The sequence below is a fragment of the Pan troglodytes genome, chromosome 1 (assembly GCF_028858775.2).
Source record: "Pan troglodytes isolate AG18354 chromosome 1, NHGRI_mPanTro3-v2.0_pri, whole genome shotgun sequence".
Taxonomy (NCBI): Eukaryota; Metazoa; Chordata; class Mammalia; order Primates; family Hominidae; genus Pan; species Pan troglodytes.
This window is the reverse complement of record NC_072398.2, coordinates 74,005,014-74,024,871: the sequence shown is the minus strand read 5'-3', so window position 1 is coordinate 74,024,871 and position 19,858 is coordinate 74,005,014. Positions and strand designations below refer to the sequence as shown.

General features: G+C 47.1%; 1 protein-coding gene across 1 annotated transcript in view; it reads left to right on the top strand.

Annotated features, from left to right (window-relative positions):
* The first annotated feature begins 216 nt into the window (after positions 1-216).
* Positions 217-19,858, top strand: part of TNN (tenascin N) — an 80,206-nt gene continuing 60,564 nt past the window's right edge. Inside the window, exons 1-6 of the mRNA XM_016932986.4 lie at positions 217-416; positions 9,943-10,386; positions 11,879-12,253; positions 12,705-12,968; positions 16,335-16,520; positions 17,994-18,083. Coding sequence (XP_016788475.2) covers positions 9,978-10,386; positions 11,879-12,253; positions 12,705-12,968; positions 16,335-16,520; positions 17,994-18,083 — 1,324 coding nt within the window. The 5' untranslated portion in view covers positions 217-416; positions 9,943-9,977. The remainder of the gene's footprint in view (positions 417-9,942; positions 10,387-11,878; positions 12,254-12,704; positions 12,969-16,334; positions 16,521-17,993; positions 18,084-19,858) is intronic.

Below are 19,858 nucleotides of genomic sequence, written 5' to 3'. Positions count from 1 at the left end.
AAAGAAACTTTATAAATGCACTTTTGAACCCCGAGACCCAGCTCCTGGCCAGGAGACAGGCAAACTCTTTTAATATCCTTATTCTGGATTCACTTAAATGGAAACAGCCTCCAGTATTTTTAGCTGCTGTGTAATCAAAGTGAAAAAGAAGAAGGAAATGTATATATTTTTCTTTCCTAGTTAGAATAAGAGAAGGAATTGCTCATTATCTTTTAGCAGAGTCCCTGCTAGGAAGGGAGGAAAACACCAGGAGTCTCCATTTGCTCCTCCTCTGGCCTAGACAGGATTTAAACCCAGGAAGGGAAGCCAAGGAGAGACGAGAACGAGGGACGACCAGCAAGTACCAAGGTCTGCGGCAGGAGGAGACCGGCTCACAGGAGCAGCAGCATTGGAAGAGGCACCCAGCAGCTTCCCAGGTAAGAGTGCCAGTTGCCCAAGCTTTACTTACTGGAGGGAGGGAGGTGGCCAATGCAGATGAGCTCAAAAGTGGTGGCTCAGGTGCCTCCGTTCCCGAGCCTGAAAATCCGGGCAGTGTAATTAGTCTCCTATCACCTCCACGAAGAGTTAAAATGAATTGGGAAGTACCTCTCAGGACCCGTGTACTGCATCCTTAGTATTATACTCCAGTCTCAGACAGGGCTAAGCATAGTTATCCTCTTTCCTGCAACACAGATGCGTCTGTGTTGTATCAGTTTCTACCTGGCGTAACACATTTTTGTATAAAATGTTTCCTTTAAGATGTTCCTTCTCATCTTTTTTTCTTTTTAACTTACTTACAATGTCAAAGCTTTCTCTCTCTCTGTCTTTTTTTGGATAATTTAGTATTGTTATATTTCATTATTCTTTTAAATCCTAAAACAGAATTGTTATTTTAGTTATGATTAGGAAGCTATGATAACTTTCCCTTTTTCTGGATTTTGTGTGAATCCGTTAAGGGGAGATGTTTGCAAACACATTTGAACAGCTTTGAAGTATCTCCAGACATTTAATTTTACAGGTTTTAATTATTATTTGTTAAGACGACAACTTCTCTCGAAATCCCCATACTATTACCCTCACAATACCTCAAAGAAAACATTTCAAGACATCTAAAAAAATGATGTGGTTGGCTGGGCACGATGGCTCATGCCTGTAATCCCAGCACTTTGAGAGGCTGAGGCGGGTGGATCACCTGAGGTCGAGAGTTCGAGACCAGCCTGACCAACATGGAGAAACCCCGTCTCTACTAAAAATACAAAAAATTAGCCGGGCGTGGTGGCGCATGCCTATAATCCCAGCTACTTGGGAGGCTGAGGCAGGAGAATTGCTTGAACCTGGGAGGTGGAGGTTGCGGTGAGCCGAGATTGAACCATTGCACTCCAGCCTGGGCAACAAGAGCAAAACTCCATCTAAAAAACAAAAACAAAACAAAGCAAACAAACAAAAAAAACTAGTTTCTGGAGGTCTTACTTTTTACTTATTTATTAATTTTTGTGCTTGGGAGAGATCTGGGGGAAGGATGGAGAAAGAATGAATGAGAACAGGCAGGGCTTCACTTAAAAGCATGAAACCTGTGTTGCTTATATAAGCATTAAAAAAAAGAACAAGTTCCAACATAAAAGTAACAAACTGCCCACATTGGGACACAGATTAGCCACAGTGCCTAAAATCCACTAGTTCTTGGAAAAGCTGAGGTGTCACCAAGGCATCAGATGGTACCTTGCTCGGTCAGGGCTACGTATTGGCAGCTGGCCTCTTGACATTCAGACATTTGTTGCAGACTCAGAATCAAGGTGACAGTGTTGGACACAGGAAAAAATAGAGTATCAATACTGGTATCATTTTTCCAGGAGAGAAGGGAAGAAGGCACCTGGCATTCTTTCATACAACTCTAAGTACTGCTTTGTCCCCAGTTTGTAGGCTGCAGCTGACTCCCGGAGGAGGGAAAATAGAACAAATGATTTCAAATCATCCCGTGGCTTCTGGTTTTCCAGTCCAGTGCTGCTCTGTGGTTTGAAATGTAGGGTGGGCAGAGCTCTGTTTCTGAGTAGATGCCTGAGGAAATTGTGCCCAGGCCCAGTGGAAATTTTTGTCCATTCACTGCTCATTCCAGAGCCTTGGCTCCTATAGGATCTGGATACAGACATGAGATCATGGTTTAGGTCCTGTAGCCACATCTGGAGCCACCAGTCTGTGAGCAGAGGTTGCTAAGATCTCAGGCCTGATCTCTGGATGGACAGGGACTTTGCTGCTTCTGCCACAGTGGACTCACTGCTAATGCTGCCCAGCCACCATTTGAATCTGTACCCAGCGAGTGTGAGTGGAACAGTGCAAATGCTTGGAAATTAGCAAACACTCTCCTCTTTGCTAGAAGACTAGAACTTTAAAGTTACTTCAATATGTGGAAAACAACACATTAGCTAAAGAAATAAATTGCAGAGTTTTTTGTTTTGTTTTGTTTTAATATGACGCCCCTCACACCCATGGATATTAGGGCTAATTGTATACAAAGTAATATTTAGTCATTCTGGGGACTGGCTGTTTGGTTGAATAAGGGAGAGGAAGGTTCCTGAATTTAGGTCCCGTGTCTATTTTATCTTGTTATTGTGCATGAGGTTGGTCCCACAAAAGCTAAAGGAAGTTCTTGCTGTGAGAAAGTGATTCATTCTCTGGGGGTAAATGAACATCTTTGCCTGATGTCCAAGAGGAGATTTTAAAGTGCTTTGCACAGAGCCTGGCATGTAATAAATGCATAGAAAATGGTAGCTACCATTATCATCACTCATTTGAGCCTTTGCAAGGCAGATTAAGAGTCAGTTGTCAAAACAAAACAAAATGAGCCTGTGGTCACCCCTGAAAAAGTGATTGAGTGCTGAGGCTGGGTCAGGACACCATCCTTGATCTTTTCAAGCCTCAGGCGAGTGGGCAGACTTGATGGGATGGCTCTCCAGGAAAAGGGTTCTAGCACGGTGGTGTGAGAGTCATCTCCAAGGACTTCCTGGACACTCCCTGGGTATCCCACAGAACTAGGAGAATGGGGGGACAGAGTGATACCCAGAATGTGACCATACTAAGCCCTATCACATAAAACCAAATTTCCATTCTCTTCCATAATTAGCTGTCTTGTATCCTATATGCAATCCTATATTCAACGTCACAGAGACTAGAAATAAAAATGTTTGTATGTACTTGCTTCTACTGGAGTTTAACCTAGGAGAGACAGACCTCCCTTGTATATCCATTTTCTTGGATCTGAAGGAGAAAGAGATACAGAGGTGAAATCGGTCCCCTAAGCCTCTAGTTCAAGGTGAGTTGAGCCAGGGTAGATTCCTCAGCCAGCTGAGAACTTGCTGTCCTGGAACAGGTTACTTGGGAAGTACAGGGAAGGCCCCTGAGTCACCCAGGGCCCAAGCTGTAGATCATTAGCAATATATGCCAAAGAGAGTTAAGGAAGGAGTGACAAGTTTGCCAGTGACATTTGTGACATTGATGCATCCCTAGCCACTCATCTCCCTCATTTTCCTTCATAGTTTAATGATATCCACCCTGTCATTTGGGGACAGAATATCTTCTTAAGTGACTCTGCTGGAAATCCATGATGATACACTTTTTCTAAAACCCAAAGCAGTGCTTTCATTTTCCTGTGGTTAACTGTCAAGGCAGGATGAGATAATAAGGGAACCAGAGAAAGCCCTGAATTTAAGTATAAAGGTCTGTAACAGTGGCTAGAAATTGGCTACCTCTCTTCTTTGGCGTAAGTAGTATTTTTTTTTTCCTGACCCAGGGTGTGTGTCCTTCTTTGGGGAAAATGAGGTGACACAGAAACCATCCACCCCTGGGGTCCAAGAGGACCATCAGGATTCAGGGGCCATCCTCCTCCCTTGGCCAAGGCTTGGATGCCATCTGCCCCTGCAGACAGAAGTATCTGTGCACTTTGGTGTTTCCTAGGAAGGGAATTCTCCAGCTTCTCATGAGAATTGACTGGGACTTAACCTCTATGTGAGGGAAATGCAATTCATGTCCCCAGTGGATCATCCTTGGCACCACTCAGAGGAAGTACAGGCACAGGATTTAGTTATCGATTTATTAATTTTTAAGTGAAAACCCAATTTATGCCTTGGGTTTCTTTTATTTTCAGGAAAAAACCCTCTCTTAAAAACACGTGGCAGAACGGAGGACATTTGGTGTTTTTTTTTTTTGTTTTTTGTTTTTTGTATATACAGGACATATAACAGACAGATGAAGAACACAGACGCAGGCAGTGGACAGACCTGGTGTGTGATCCCAGCTCTGCTGCTTTTTAGCTGTGTGTCCTTTGGCAAATTACTTAACTTCTCTGAGGACCTGTCACAAAGAATGATATCAACTGACTCCCAGGATTTTGAGGATTAAATGAGGATAATTTTTATAGCATTTGGCACAATGTCCATTATCTAATAAGCACACATACACAGACACACACAAATCCAGTGGCTATTACTACTTACTTCACAAAATATTACTTTGGCAGGACTGTGCTATGAGGCTGGTGATACAGAGGGGATCAACACAGTCACGGCCCTCTCTGTCATCTCTGAGCTCACAAGGATACCTGGGCTAGAAACACGCATACAGATTTGGCAGCTGTCAGTATTTGGCTGGAAATTAAAGCCACAGGGGTAGATGCAGATACCAAGAGAGAACACAGCAGAAGCATAGAGCCCTGCAACATCTGAAGGCAGAAGTAGGGGGACTATCCATGCAGCCCATGGTCAGTCGTGTACTCCTCAAAGAGCCTTTCTGGTAAAAGCAACACAAGGCAGCATTTGTTCCTGAGTCTAATGTATCCCTCCCTCCCACCTTCCCACACCACCCAACACCCCTTCTGCAGTCAGAATTAAAGACATGACCAGCCTCTGTAAGACAATGATTCTTGGGGACAACTGGTTTCCTGTGGTTCCTGCATACACATTTCCTGCATGTAAATGCCCTTCGCTTCATGCATCCCTGCAGAATTTACCCAACTTTCCATGGGAAAATACCCCTCAGCAGAATAATCCTCCCTATTTGGAAATGTATCATCCTGCGTTTTGCTCAGAAAAATCTTCTGCCCTGTCTGCCCCCTCCCCACCCTCGCGGAGCTCAGCCTGTGGTTTGCTGTGCATACTGAAAGAGTCGATGAAGTCATCCTTCCCTTCTGCTGTTAAACAAGGAGTCTCTTTCCTGCCACGTGTTGGAGTGAGAGCCAGCAGGCTTCTCTTCTTGCTCATTACACTTGACAGAATGTTAGGTTGAGGATTTCCCTTGCTCTCATCTTCTTTCGAACAATCAACCTACCCAGGAAAATCTGAGCGCAACTTGTGGAATCTGAGAGGCAGTAATTAATGAGGACATCTTGTTACAAATCAGAAGGACAGGCAACACCAAGGGCTCCAACAGGGACTTCTGGGATTTCTCATATTCCAGGCTACAAAAACAAATGCTGTAGACCTGGGCTCTGGGCAGCCTTACTGTGGTTGATGGCAAGAGTCCACGGCTTTTTTTTTTTTTTTTTGCGTTCGTTGAGAACTTCTTCAGAAAACCATCTGTACTTCATTTATGTCTCAGGCTGGGGGTGGGGGGTGGGATGGAAAGCATGGGCAGAGAAGTCTGCTTTTTCAGCCCTATTTTTGCCCAGGAAGAAGATTTTTGGACAGTGGAAACTCATGTGCTGCCATGAACACAGTAGGTCCTTTAGAGATCAATATGCGTTGTTACTGGTGAATGGCAGAAGTGCATAGGGATTAGTGGCTCCATTGCTGGACACTGTGCATCTGGGGTTGCATCTGTGGCCGTGTGCTCATCAATTGCATAATCAGTTGCTCAATGCCACTGAGCCTCAGTTCCTATCCTGGGGATCAAGTGGAGAATAGTGTGTGGCTTTTATCTTTGTGATGAACGTCTAAGGATGGCCGTTGTGAAATATCATTATTTTTATCCTACACCTGCCTTCCAACTCATTTTCCTGGCTTCCCACTCCCCCCATCTTCTGACAAAAGTCTCAAGCAGATTCCAGAGATTTTCTGGTGGCTTTTGGTCTTAGAAGAGAATTGCTTTTGTGAAAGCAAGTCCATTTCAGTTTTGAGCCTCAGTCTCTCATCCAGGCCACATCTTTTCTTCTTTCTCAGCTCAGACCTGATGCTGGAACCTGCAGAGAAGCTGGAGGGAAGGGGCTTGGGGCTTTCCTCCCTCCACTTCTCTCTCCTTGACTTGCATAGCTGCTTCTGGCTTCACCAGGTTGCTGCTTCCTGGGGCGAGGTGAGGGTTAGAAAAGAAGGGAGAGGGCACTTTTACTTTACTGGGGCTGTTGTGGTTCCCTCTGTTGGATGCCCTTGTTATGGTGAATGCTTCCAGTGCTGGGCCACCCCTCCTTTGTGGGGAGCTTCTGTGGGATCTTTAGATATTCCCCTTCCCACCCACTGGGCATGTCCTGCTGCAGTCGCCCCCTTGGGGTGGCACACTCCTGCTGAATGGTGGACCTGCACCTCAGCTCGGGCCCTGAACTGCCCTCTTGGTAGCTCTAACATGCCTCATTTCTGTGACATCAACTTGGCCTCGCCAAAGTCTGAGTTTCAGTCCTCTCACACTGCAGCCCCCTTCCTCTCTCTGCCCCGCAGCCTGTTCCAGCCAAGCTTCCACCTGTGAATTCCTCCGGGCCAGAATCAGGCACCGGTCTCTTTGCCTGCCACCCCCACTAATTCACCATGACCCCACCCCCAACCCCCAGACCTCCAGTGGCACACTGTCTTTGAAATGTGTGGGCACGGCCAGGTGCAGTGGCTCATGGCTGTAATCCTAGCACTTTGGGGAGCTGAGGTGGACAGGCTGCTTGAACCCGGGAATTCGAGACCAGGTTGGGCAAGATGGTGAAACCCCATCTCTACAAAAAAAATACAAAAATTAGCCAGGCACTGTGACATATACCTGTAGTCCCGGCTACTCAGGAGGCTGAGGTGGGAGGATCACTGGAGCCCAGGAGGTGGACATTGCAGTGAGCCGTGATTGTGCCAATGCACTCCAGCCTGGGCAACAGAATGGGATCCTGTCTGAAAAAAAAAAAAAAAAAAGAAGTGTGCAGGCACTTATTACCCATGGTCCAAGTCACAAGACAACAAGAAGTGTCCCATTGACTATTCCATTCCATCTGCCGGGTGTTGAGTCCAGTGCCTGAAATGCAGTCAGTTCTCAGAAGAAGTGAGCTTTTATTATTATCAACAATACGTGCTTTTGGTGATAGGAAGAGCCATGAAGGAGTGGGAGGGCAAAGGGGTAACACAAAGAAAAACCCTTCATAGGTACCATTCTGCTTAATTCACAGTGGTGTCACATCCCTTGGGTACAACATGTATAATGGATGAAAGCATTGCATAGGGACATGTATCTAACTGCACTCATTTGTCATTTGTATCAGAATGTCATATTGGCACAGAGCAAGCATAGGCTTGCAATCAGATGGGTCTGCGTTTGAATCCTGGCTCTGCCACTTCGTTGTTGGGCAACCCTGGCAAATGACTTTACCTCTCAGATCTGGTTTCCTTACCTTTTGAGTGAGGAGAGGAACACTGACCTTACATGGCAGCTCTGGGGATTAATTACGAGGAATAATGCACCCAGCCAATGCCTAGCGCGTAGCAGCAACTCAGTAAATAACATTTAGCATTTCATGCTATTGTGATTCTTCTTCTTTTATTCTTCCAGGGCTCTTCACCCCCTGTTTCCTCAACTTCCTGATACTAAATGAATGATGACTATTAAAAGTTAAACATTTTACATATTACTAGAATTTGGCTTAGTGGCTAGAAATATTTCTTCCTTTTATAATCAATATAGTTGAAAGATGCCTTTCAACCTAGGCGTTATTATTATTATTTGAGATCGAGTCTTGCTCTGTCGCCCAGGCTGGAGTGCAGTGGCATGGTCTCGGCTCACTGCAGCCTCTGCCTCCCGGGTTCCAGCAGTTCTCTATCTCAGCCTCCCAAGAAGCTGGGATTAGAGGAGTGCACCGCCACACCTGGCTAATTTTTGTGCTTTTAGTAGAGAAAGGTTTCACCATGTTGGCCAGACTGGTCTCGAACTCCTGGCCTCAAGTGATCCTCCTGCCTTGGCCTCCTAAAGTGTTGGGATTACAGATGTGAGCCACCGTGCCCGGCCAGCATTATTCTTTATAGCAGAACAGATGAGGAAGAAAAGGAAGTCACATTCAGTAAATCGATTGAAAACAAAATAAACCTCAAAATATTGACTAATCCCTGCTCACATACCAGGCATAGTGCTCACTGCTGTTCACATCTAAAAGGGGTGATGCGCTGTCATTCCCACATTACAGACAAGGAGGTGGAGGCTCAGGATGAGGAGCATTTTTAGGGATGCACATCCTACAGCCTGTCTGAGGTGCCTTTCCACCATATCCCAACTGCCTCTCAACCACGGGCAGGGAGAGCCTGTGCTCAAGCAAAACACAGACCACAGGAGAGGACTGTGTTTCCTGACTTCAAATTTTGGCATAAATAATTGCAGGTCTTGGGTTAGTTACAGAAACCCATTGTCAAGAGACAGCTCTGCAGATCACTTTCTAGATAACTGCTGCTACGCAAGCCCAACTGGGATGTATCTTGTGACTGAGGTTCCTGTGAGCAAAATGTGAGGTGAAAGCTGGGTCTCTTGTGGTCTGTCCTGCCTCAGCTTGTTAGTGTGCAAAGAATGGGCCGTCCTAGATGGGGGTTGGGGGCACAAGGGGAAATGGCTGGAGAGAGTTATTCTGCTCATTGACAGTGGTGAAGACACCACCTCCTGGTGAAGGAAGAGGAAAAACCTAACCACCTGCCCCATCTCAGGTCGCCTGGCTTGACTGACAAACCAGGCCACCCATGCACGGATGGATTTGAGAAACAGTGACCAAACCTGTCAGCATGTGTGACTGTGCTCCTGCCACAGGAGGGCCCCAAGATGAATCAGCCCAGTCCTGTCCTTAACAGGCTCACGGCCTAAGACAAGCTGCATACAAGAGTAACTGTAACACCAGGTCAACGCTCAAGAGACCAGCAGTGAGGGACAGGTCCATTTCTCTGAATGCTTAGCAGAAGTGAAGCTAGTCTCCAGCTGGGTAAGGCAGGGAGACAGGAGAGAAGACTTTGTGGAGCAGGTAATTTTATTAGAAATTCTTATGTTTTACTGGTTCACAAGTGAGTGTCGTGAGCAGGATGCTGGCCCTGCAGTCAGTGGACTTGGGTCTGAGTACAGGTTCTGCTCTTCCTGGCCGTGGGACTCAGGACAACTTGCTCAGCTTTCTCATCTGTGCAAAGCAGCATGGCATTGTGGGGATAAGCATGGACTCTGGGGTCAGATTGCCTGGGTTCAAATCCTGCCACTCTGAGCTGGGTGCTGGTTGGCAAGTCATTTAAAGTAGTAGTGCTTCAGTTTCCATATCTATAAGATGGGGGTCATCATAGTATATTCCAACAAACAATTGTGAGAATGGAATGAGTTAATAAATGTGAAACACTTAGAACATTTAGAATAGTGCCTGTCACATAGCAAGTGCTCTATGTGCAGCTCTTATTGTTGATGTTGTTAAGAGGGAGGATAATATTAGGGTTGCTGTAAAGATCCAGAATTAGGGGGATCAAAGCGTGGCACACAATAGGCTGTCAACACAAGAAAACTGCTCTTCTTATTATTAATAAGTGCAGGTGAGCCTAGAATGAGAGGTGAAGAGAAGGGCATCCTGGGCAGTGTGAACAGTAAGCAAAGAGAGGAGGCAGGAATATGCAATCTGTGAGGCAGGAACAGAAAGTAATTTGGTTCGGATCCTTGGGAGAAATAGAATGAGTTCTTTCTGCTGGTTTCCCAGCTTCCTTGGGCTCTTAGAATCTGGTAAAAAAAAAAAAAAGCCAGCTTCCCTCAGCACATCTCCATGGCTTTCTTTTGCAATGTTTCTGAATACAGGTATCCTGGAGGGTCTGCTCCCTGTCTTTCCAAGGATGAGTCTCCAGGAGATGTTCCGCTTCCCTATGGGGCTCCTGCTTGGCTCTGTGCTCCTGGTGGCTTCGGCCCCAGCCACTCTGGAGCCTCCCGGCTGCAGCAACAAGGAACAACAGGTCACTGTCAGCCACACCTACAAGATCGATGTGCCCAAGTCTGCCTTGGTTCAGGTTGACGCTGACCCTCAGCCCCTCAGTGACAATGGGGCTTCGCTCTTGGCCCTGGGGGAGGCCGGGGAGGAACAGAACATCATCTTCAGGCACAACATCCGCCTTCAGACGCCACAGAAGGACTGCGAGTTGGCAGGCAGTGTCCAGGACCTCCTGGCCCGGGTGAAGAAGCTGGAGGAAGAGATGGTGGAGATGAAGGAACAGTGTAGTGCCCAGCGCTGCTGCCAGGGAGTCACTGGTGAGCTCACCACCTGGTATTCATTCAACAAACATTTGATGAGCACCTATTATGTGCCAGGGTTTCCACTAGCCTCATGAGCACTTTGTGACTCTGGTGTGCTCCTACTTCTCATTCTGGGTTTTCTCTAGGGGCCCATCCCTGCTATTTATTCATTTATTCACTGGTACTAGCTCCAGGGGGCATCTGGAAGCTGAGCAGGGAGGGACCAGCAGCTCTTGCAGAAAGTCTAGACTCCTGGCCTATTGCTTCCAGATGGGAATGCTTCCAGGAGCTGTCATACCTGTGAATCAAAGCGCTACTCAGAGAGGAAGCAATGGGATACACAGGAAAGATAGGGCCTTGGAGCTAGACAAGACAGGTTACAAATCCCAGTTCTACCACTTTTTAGCTGTGTGACTTTGGGTAAATCCCTTATGTTTCCTCAACTGTCCAACAGGGATGATTCTATCAGCTAGTATAGTTCTGAGAACTAGAGATGATGTGTAGAAGATTCCTGGCCCTTAGAGGAATTTACAAATCAGTAAATTATAATTATTTTATTAGTAAAAATTACAATTGTAAAATAATTACAATTTAATTTTACAAATAATGAAGGTTCTCCCCCAACGCAACCCCGTCACTTTTAAACTGCCCAGGCTGATCCAATGATAATGAACAGTACTTTGGCATAGGATTTCATGCCTGAAGGAATTGCTATGGTAAAGAGCACCTTAACCATCAGATCCAGATACAGAACTCGGCACCAGGGACACTGCCATGAATAACCAACATGGACTTGCTTCTGAGGAGCTCCCACTTTGGAAGCGTTTTTAGGAAGGAAAGAAGGTGTTCTGAAAAGCAGAAGCTGGGCCACAGAGGAGACTGCACTAACCAGTCTGCCCTCCAGCTGCCTCTTGCTGTGTAGGGTCAGAGAGGGGAGCCTGGTTAAATCCCTTCTCCACTGTACCCATAGTTGAGAGTAGGCTATTTTGTAGCTTCTGCAGTTCCATTTTTTCCAGACTTCAATCTGGGCTCATTTCACAAGGTCCCAGCCTTGCTAGTTCCAGCAAACTCCAACCTCCCTGGATCTCACTTTCCCCCCAGGAGTCCTGCCCTGCAGTGTCAGCTGGCCAGGGTGGAGCATTTAAGGCCCCTCCATAGGAAGGCACTAAATAATGACCACCATGTAGAGAGGAAGGAACCGGGGAATTCACACGGGAAGGGAAAGGAAAGAAGGATGGGTCCTGCAGCCTTTTCAGGCAGAGAAAGAAGGAGACGTTTGCAGATGTCACAGATTAGAAAGCCTGGCCCAAGCTGGAAAGGGCCAACACCTTTTCTCCCTTGTGGAGCTCCACCATCCTCCAAAAAATAGCCGTGCAAGACCCAGAAATCACCAGACCCTTAAGAGTGGGGCTAATGATTTCTGGGTCTTGCATGGCTGATCTCAAAGGAAGGAGATCCCCACGCACAACCCTTCAACCCAACCTACTGTTTCTCCTCTCCCTCCCAGATCTAAGCCGCCACTGCAGCGGCCACGGGACCTTCTCCCTGGAAACCTGCAGCTGCCACTGCGAAGAGGGCAGGGAGGGCCCCGCCTGCGAGCGGCTGGCCTGCCCCGGGGCGTGCAGTGGCCACGGGCGTTGCGTGGACGGGCGCTGCCTGTGCCATGAGCCCTACGTGGGTGCCGACTGCAGCTACCCGGCCTGCCCTGTGAACTGCAGCGGACACGGCGAGTGCGTGCACGGCGTGTGCCAGTGCCACGAAGACTTCATGTCGGAGGACTGCAGCGAGAAGCGCTGTCCCGGCGACTGCAGCGGCCACGGCTTCTGTGACACGGGCGAGTGCTACTGCGAGGAGGGCTTCACAGGCCTGGACTGTGCCCAGGGTGAGAGCGGAGATGTGCCCTCGGGCCGCCGGACTCTTCTTTCCAATGCGCCATTTAACCCTCAATTACACGTTGTCATCTTTGGGGGTCTCTTCCTTTAGCCTACGCCAGATTGCTGTGTCCCAACCCCAGAGTTTCTGATTCTGCGATGGGGCCTAAGAATTTGCATTTCTAACAAGTTCCCAGGTGATGCTGATGCTGCTGGTTAGAGGCTCTAACCTTGAGGACCACTGGTCTTGTGATCTAATGGCTGTGTGTGAGTGTGTGTGTGTGGTGAGGGGGTCAGTATTAATTACCTGTCGTTCGGATAATAACTTCTAGGGGTCGGGAATGGCGCCTTACACAGGTCTGCATCCTGCACACCCACCCTTATAGTGCTCAGGGAATACTCACTGGGTCTGGATCGCCTCCCTTGCTCACCCTCTCTGCCCTGTTCCTGTTCTGCCTGCAGTGGTCACCCCACAGGGCCTGCAGCTGCTCAAGAACACGGAGGATTCTCTGCTGGTGAGCTGGGAGCCCTCCAGCCAGGTGGATCACTACCTCCTCAGCTACTACCCCCTGGGGAAGGACCTCTCTGGGAAGCAGATCCAAGTGCCCAAGGAGCAGCACAGCTATGAGATTCCTGGTTTGCTGCCTGGAACCAAGTACATAGTCACCCTGCGTAACGTCAAGAAAGAAGTTTCTAGCAGCCCACAGCATCTACTTGCCACCACAGGTGAGGAAGCCACCTGATGCCCCAGGGTTCCCAGGAGAGGCCCCATTCTAAATGGTTTCTTTCATTAAACACCTGTAGGCAGTTGCCTTGATTAGGGGTTTGAAAAACACACCTGCCACAATCCTAGGTTCTGAAGAGTCCCAGTTCTCTCTCTTCTTTCCTCGCTTCCTGATTACTGGGTTCTCCAAGCCCATGAAGACCTGCTAGATGGGGGCTCATGGGGTCTTCTCTGTCCCTGAGATTAGTTGGGTCTGCACCTTCTCATAAGCAGTCAAAGTGTAGACCTGAATCCCCAGTCTCTCACTGAACCCCCAAAGCCATTCAGAAAGTTCAGATAGGTATGGGTGAGAGGCTGCTGAAGCCACCTGTATCAGTTAGATTCATCTTGGTGGGAAAGACAGGACACAAATGGGGTAAATGAAATTTCAAAGTTTAACTAAGAGATTGTTCACAAAGGTGTGGGTAGGGGTTGGATGGTGACACACTAAGACCTGCATCAATAAGGATACTCTCCTGCCTGAAGGGGCAAGGGATAGACGTTGGTACTTGGACCCAGAGATAGCTGTAGAAAAGAGCTGCCTGGTAGGGTTGTTTTGGTAGAGGGATGCAGGCAGTCCACCGTGTCTCCAAAGAATTCTGTCTCCTGCCCTCTGATCTGCTGGTGATTCCTGCTAGCTGAACCTGGAAGCCAAAGGGTCAGGGAAACAGGCAGACTCAATTCACAGAGATCACAGCCTGGGGCACAGAACAAGATGGAGGATGGTGGAGGCTTGATCTGGAGAAACAGAATCTCCTGTGCACCAGCAAATGCCACCAAAATGTTTAGAAGGATTAGCATCACTGCTTACTCTTTAAACATTCTTGTCTCCTTGTGAACATTCTTAAAGCAGCTTAGATCTTCAAGGATTTGGAGAAACGTAGTTGGTTGAATGACTAACTCATTCCTTCACACAGTACATTTTTATTGAGCACTTACCATTTGTCAGGCACTGTTCTAGGTGCTAAAAATGCACTGCCTCCATCCTGCCCTAAACTTCTAGGGAAAGATCTAGGAAGATACAGATGGATGGAACTTTGGCATGCAGTTGTCTTTGCAGAGACATCAAGCTGCCTGTCCTTTATGGTGGTGGGACTAGGGTGGAGGTGGGGATGGGTCAGTGTTGGAAAGGGCTGTGAGAGACTTGGCCATCATGAGGTCACCATATGTGATTACCTTTGTCAGTGCCCTCAAGCTAAAGACCCCCAGGAGCACCCCTGTAGTTGAACAACTTGGGTGTCTTGATTGTTCTAGCATGGGTGACTGCACACTATGGGGGACCATAGAGGTATCTCAGTAAGACAGCATTAGAAAGGACTGGTTAGAGAATTTGGGCCTGTGTTAGGTAATTTGGGGGAAGGTGTAAGGAAGCAGGGATTGGGTGCTGTCAAGAAGTGGGGAGAGCCTCTCCCCTCTGAGAGGCTAAAGTTGGTGACTGTAACAGAAGTGGCCATCACTCATAGTAGTCAGGAGAGTGGGTGTTCAGCTATTTGTGTGGCTTGGACAATGGTCATGTTTTTGTCTGTGTTCAGAGTTGATCATGGAAGTGTCTTGTTTTTGTCTTGATCTATGCGGTCACAGAGTGACCTGACATTGATGTCCTGTGAAATGGTTTATGTTCAATAGGAGACACCAAGTCCTCACTGTGGGAGCCAGGCCCATTCTGGCTGGCAGAGTCTGCTTTTCTCTTTTTCCCCATTTTGTCTGTGGCTGCCTCTGGTACAGCTAGCACTGTGTCCAAAGCCTCCCAGTGCAGCACAGAGATGCCTATTCTGAAAGTCCTAGCAACCCCTCATCCATCTTGCTCTCGGGATTTGTAAAATTCTGCAAGTGTGAAGTTTCTCTTTCTTTCTAATCTGGTTCAGGTTAAACACATTCTTATTTGCTCCTCAGGGGAGCCTAAGACAAGAGGTACTCATCCCCACCATAATCATGAACATTCTCATTAAGTCCTTGCTTTTTCATTTGTGATTCCCTCCCAATTCTTTTACACCATGTAGGAACTCTTATATAAGCCTCAAGTCACATTTATTACTCACCTCTTGACCTGGCCTTCAGGGAATTCCATCTTTAATGGGAGTCTAAAAACAGCACCTGGCAGATGGAAGCCAGTGGGTGAGAGGAAAAGCTTCAGAGAAAAGGCTCTGTGAGGCGCTTTATCCATAACTGATTGAATCGGGGACGTTCAGAGCCCAGGGACCTTGAGATCACTGAGTTCACACCTGGCCTGACACTAATTCTCGGTCCTTCATCATCCGTCAGTGGTCAGTAGGCCTGGGTGGAGACACCTCCAGGGAGGTGAAGGTGGGGGCGTGACTGATGAAGAGGGGAAGCCTGAGAATTGGAGGGCCCTGGCTTTCCTGTCAAAAACTTAGAAAGCCTGAGAATTGGAGGGCCTTGGCTTTCCTGTCAAAAACTTAGAAGGCCAGGCTCCCTCAGCCTGGGATATGGCTGTTGGAATTTGAAGTGCTTCTCAAAGACCCTAGTCCTCCCATCCCTAGAAAAGTTCTCCCCTTAGAGCTGTAGCAATGATCCATTCCTTTGTATTAATCACTGTAACTTCATGTTTTTTTTTTCTGAGTAGAAGAGTAAACATTTAGCCGTTAATACTTTACTATGAATAAATGTATACAATAACTCTCTTCCTTCACAGGACAGACAGATTGGGCAGCATGAGAATACCAGGTACCAGATGGAAGTGCTAAAATTGGTAAAAATAGCAGGAAGTACACTCAGATGGACCAAGTTAAAATTCACCTACTTTATAGTTTTGCCTAGGGTTCATCCTTAGAGGAGAATTTGAGAGGCAAGGGCTGCAATTTGGGAGATGGAGGAAGGAGTTTGTTGGATTACCAATGTTGTCCTTGAGAAAGTTTGAAATAGAATCTCTCCACTTTCCGTGGAAGTGCCTGAGCTGCTTATCCTGAGGTCGTCTTAGAGGGCAGGGGCTCTGCAGCTGAAGAGTGGGCCTTTAGTTCAGGGCTGTAGCTGTCAGAGCTCTGGACTGAGTGGTTTGGGTGGCCAACCTGAGAGGTACAGTTTGGGCTTGGCCAAAGTCAGTGTGGACAGGGAAGACCGCATGGCCTCTGATGGGATGGGGAAGTGGAGGCTTTCCCAAAAGACAGTCTGCCCATGGAATATGTGAAAACCAGCAGCTTAGTTGCTACTTTGGTAGCTCAAAGACACCTGCTAAGAACTGTGTCCTGGGGCTGAAGCCAGCTCTTGAGATGTCAAGAAAGGGAGCTGACCTGATAACCAACAGCCTGTCACAGAACCTTGGAACCTCTGCTCTTCACCACTTTCTCTTGCCTCTGTCACCCCTGCCCTAGACCTTGCTGTGCTTGGCACTGCCTGGGTGACAGATGAGACTGAGAACTCCCTTGACGTGGAGTGGGAAAACCCCTCAACTGAGGTGGACTACTACAAGCTGCGATATGGCCCCATGACAGGACAGGAGGTAGCTGAGGTCACTGTGCCCAAGAGCAGTGACCCCAAGAGCCGATATGACATCACTGGTAAGAGCCATCACTGGAATGTGAGATGTTTGCTGTGGATGCAGAGGTGGGGATAGTGTGTGCAGAGGGCACTGGCATCTGCACTGCTCAAGTGTGCACAGAGAGCCCAGGGGCCTTAGGAATCACACTTGAATCTGACCCTTGAATCTGCCAGACATAAGCCCACCTGGGAGGCCTGTAGACTCTGCCCCAGCATTCCAGGGCTCGATCCCAGGGCACCTTGTTAACAGATTATATTTGTGAGATGTTCTCCAAGTCAGCAAACTCTCTTGAAGACCCTGTCTGTGTCTCAGAATGGATTTGATGGTGTATAGATATTCCTTTTGGAGGAACTTTAGTATTTGGGTGTTGGGGACAGGAGGGAACAGAAAGAGAGAGAGAGAGAGAGATTGAGATTGGTTTGTTGAGCATGATGCATGGAAGGGGTTGTGTTGGGGGATGTGGAGGGGGGCAGGGTGCAGTGAGCAGGGGTGGCTCTCTGTCTCAGATTTCTGAGCTAATGCTGCCAAGAGCTAGAGCTCAAATGGCTGCTAAGGAAACAAGGCTGCAGGGATGGATCAAGTTTGGCAGTGCTTGAAGTCTATACAATTCCAGGGCTCTTTTTTAAGAAAAGTAATATGCAATCATGAATACCCAATCAGGTACAAGGCCTTGGAATGGGCCGGTGAAAGTGTGGGGCTTATTAGCTTCATGGTAAATTCCCTCCTGGAGCCTTGTTCTGCTGTCCACTCCTTGAGTTCTGTCTTGACAGGACATTTTGGGGTTCTTAGTGTTTGTGGAGTGCAGAATGAGGGTGTGTGCCTCACACAAGCTTCTGTTTGTCTGCATTTTACCACCACAGTCTGAATATTTGTGCCCAAGGAAAAATAATTCTAGTTGCTTCTACAGAGAAATAACTTTCTTTTAAAAAAAGGGCTGGGCATAATGGCTCATGCCTGTCGTCCCAGCTACTTAAGAGGCTGAGGCGGGAGGATCCCTTGAGCCCAGGAGGTTGAGGCTACCATGAGCCGTGATTGCACCACTGCACTCTAGCCTGAGTGACACAGTGAGATCCTGTCTCTAATGAAATAAATAGGAAAAAATTAGGCTAAATGTCACAATGAGAAGGAGAGATGCTTTGGAAGGAAAAGGGTTGCTGGGAGCAGAAACACATTTGGGTCTATAAATAAAATTGGGAAATAAGTGCTAGGTGGCCCAGTGAAGAACCAGAGAACATTTGAAATGCATTTCAATTGCTGTCATCTCACTTGCTGTGACGCCCTACTCCCATCCCCAGCCTATAAGCCCCCTCAGTGACACCTCATGCTCTGTTGCACCTGCGGGGCTTTATTTGCCTGCAAATACAGATTCGTCTTTGGAGGAGGAAGCATAACCTCTCATCTTCCCTCACGGGAGAAATCCCAGGGAGGAGTAGTGCTGGGGAGAGGGGTCTGGAGCCTGCACTCACATCCTGCGCTGCCTGCTTGTTTCCAGGTCTGCACCCGGGGACCGAGTATAAGATCACGGTGGTGCCCATGAGAGGAGAGCTGGAGGGCAAGCCTATCCTCCTGAATGGCAGGACAGGTGAGAGCTACTTGGAGGCACTATGGGCGTTTAATCATGTTTGCATTCTCATATTTTTCTTGGCTGACTCCTCTCTGGATTAGAATTCTGGGATTTGCAGACAGACGGGGTGGCTCACGCCTGTAATCCCAGCACTTTGGGAGGCCAAGGCAGGCGGATCACCTGATGTCGGGAGTTCGAGACCAGCCTGACCAACATGGAGAAACCCTGTCTCTACTAAAAATACAAAATAAGCTGGGCGTGGTGGCGCATGCCTGTAATCCCAGCTACTCGGGAGACTGAGGCAGGAGAATTGCTTGAGCCCGGGAGGTGGAGGTTGTGGTGAGCCGAGATCGTGCCATTGCACTCCAGCCTGGGCAACAAGAGTGAAACTCCATCTCAAAAAAAAAAAAAAAAAAGAGAATTCTGGGATTTACATGTAGAGAGAGTCTATCCCTTTATGTACTGATGTCTATTTTTGGGCAGGGAAAGGGAAGCAAACTTTTCCTATTTCAAATTTTTCTTACCATTGAAAATCTCTCCCAGGGTCTTGGAGTCAAGGGACAAGACTGTCTGACACCGTTCTGCTTATTTTAATAGCTTCTATCACCACGTTGTTTTTAAGGCATTTATTATCTAGGACATAGGCACATAGCTCCTTATTCCCTAAAGACAAGTGATCTATAATTTTCTTCTTGCCACACCTGTGTTTTTTCCTGATGCCCACATTCAGTAGACTCCTCTAAAATGTCAAAAGATATTAAAAACCCTCACATGGGAGTAGTGGTATGTTGTCATCTGTGTATTGAGAAAATATATAATGATAAAAGGTTACAAATCAGTCATATTTGACAATAAGTTTGTAATTTATTAATCAGAACAGAATTGGAAAACATGGTAGGCATACATACGAGACAACCTAGGTAACTTTTAGTTTTTAAACCATGCTTGAGCCCATATTGAATTGTGAACTTCCTCATTAACTCTGTGCTCCTGCCTTCCCCATGCTGGAAACCTGTGATCTAGAACATAGTGCCACTCGGGGAGACTAATCCTTGGAGCTGGTAAAGAAGGAGTCTTTGAGTTTTGAGTCTTCCTTGAAAAGTTTTTTAGTTCTTTCCAATTCAGTCCTGGAAATAGCTGGTTATGGTGGTGAGAATAAGAGGTGAGATGTTGTGAGAATTGAATTCACTATTTCAGCTGCCTAACAGATTGCTTATCTGCAGTATGAAACAGTTATAGTTGGGCATTTGTAATGGAGAACATATAACTTAATTTACAAACTAGACAAGGTAGACTGTACAGTCTGCCTGAATAGTGGACTAGGGAACTGTTTTAATGAGTTAGAAAATGGTAAGTACTTCTGTGCTTCCAGTGGCATTCCCTGTAGCTGTGAATTAATTGAGAGCTTACTGAGTGCCAGGCATTATAATCACTAAGCACTTTTTATGAATATCTCATTTAGTTCTCACAGCAATCCAATGAAGTAGATACTATTATTATTTCTCTGCCACATATAAGAAAACTGGAGAAGTTAAGCTCAAGATTGCCCAGCCAGGAAAGGACAGAGCTGGGATTTGAACCCAGGATACCCAAGTCTAAACCTTTGGGCTTAGCTACTGCAAACCAAAAAGTATCTGAGATAGGCCTTAATCAACTTAGAAGTTTATTTTTCCAAGGTTAAGGACATGCCTGGGAGAAAGAAACATGGAATCACAGAAACAATCTGTGGTCTGTACCTTTCTCCAAAGATGATTTTGAGGACTTCAATATTTAAATGGGAAAAGTGGGCTGAA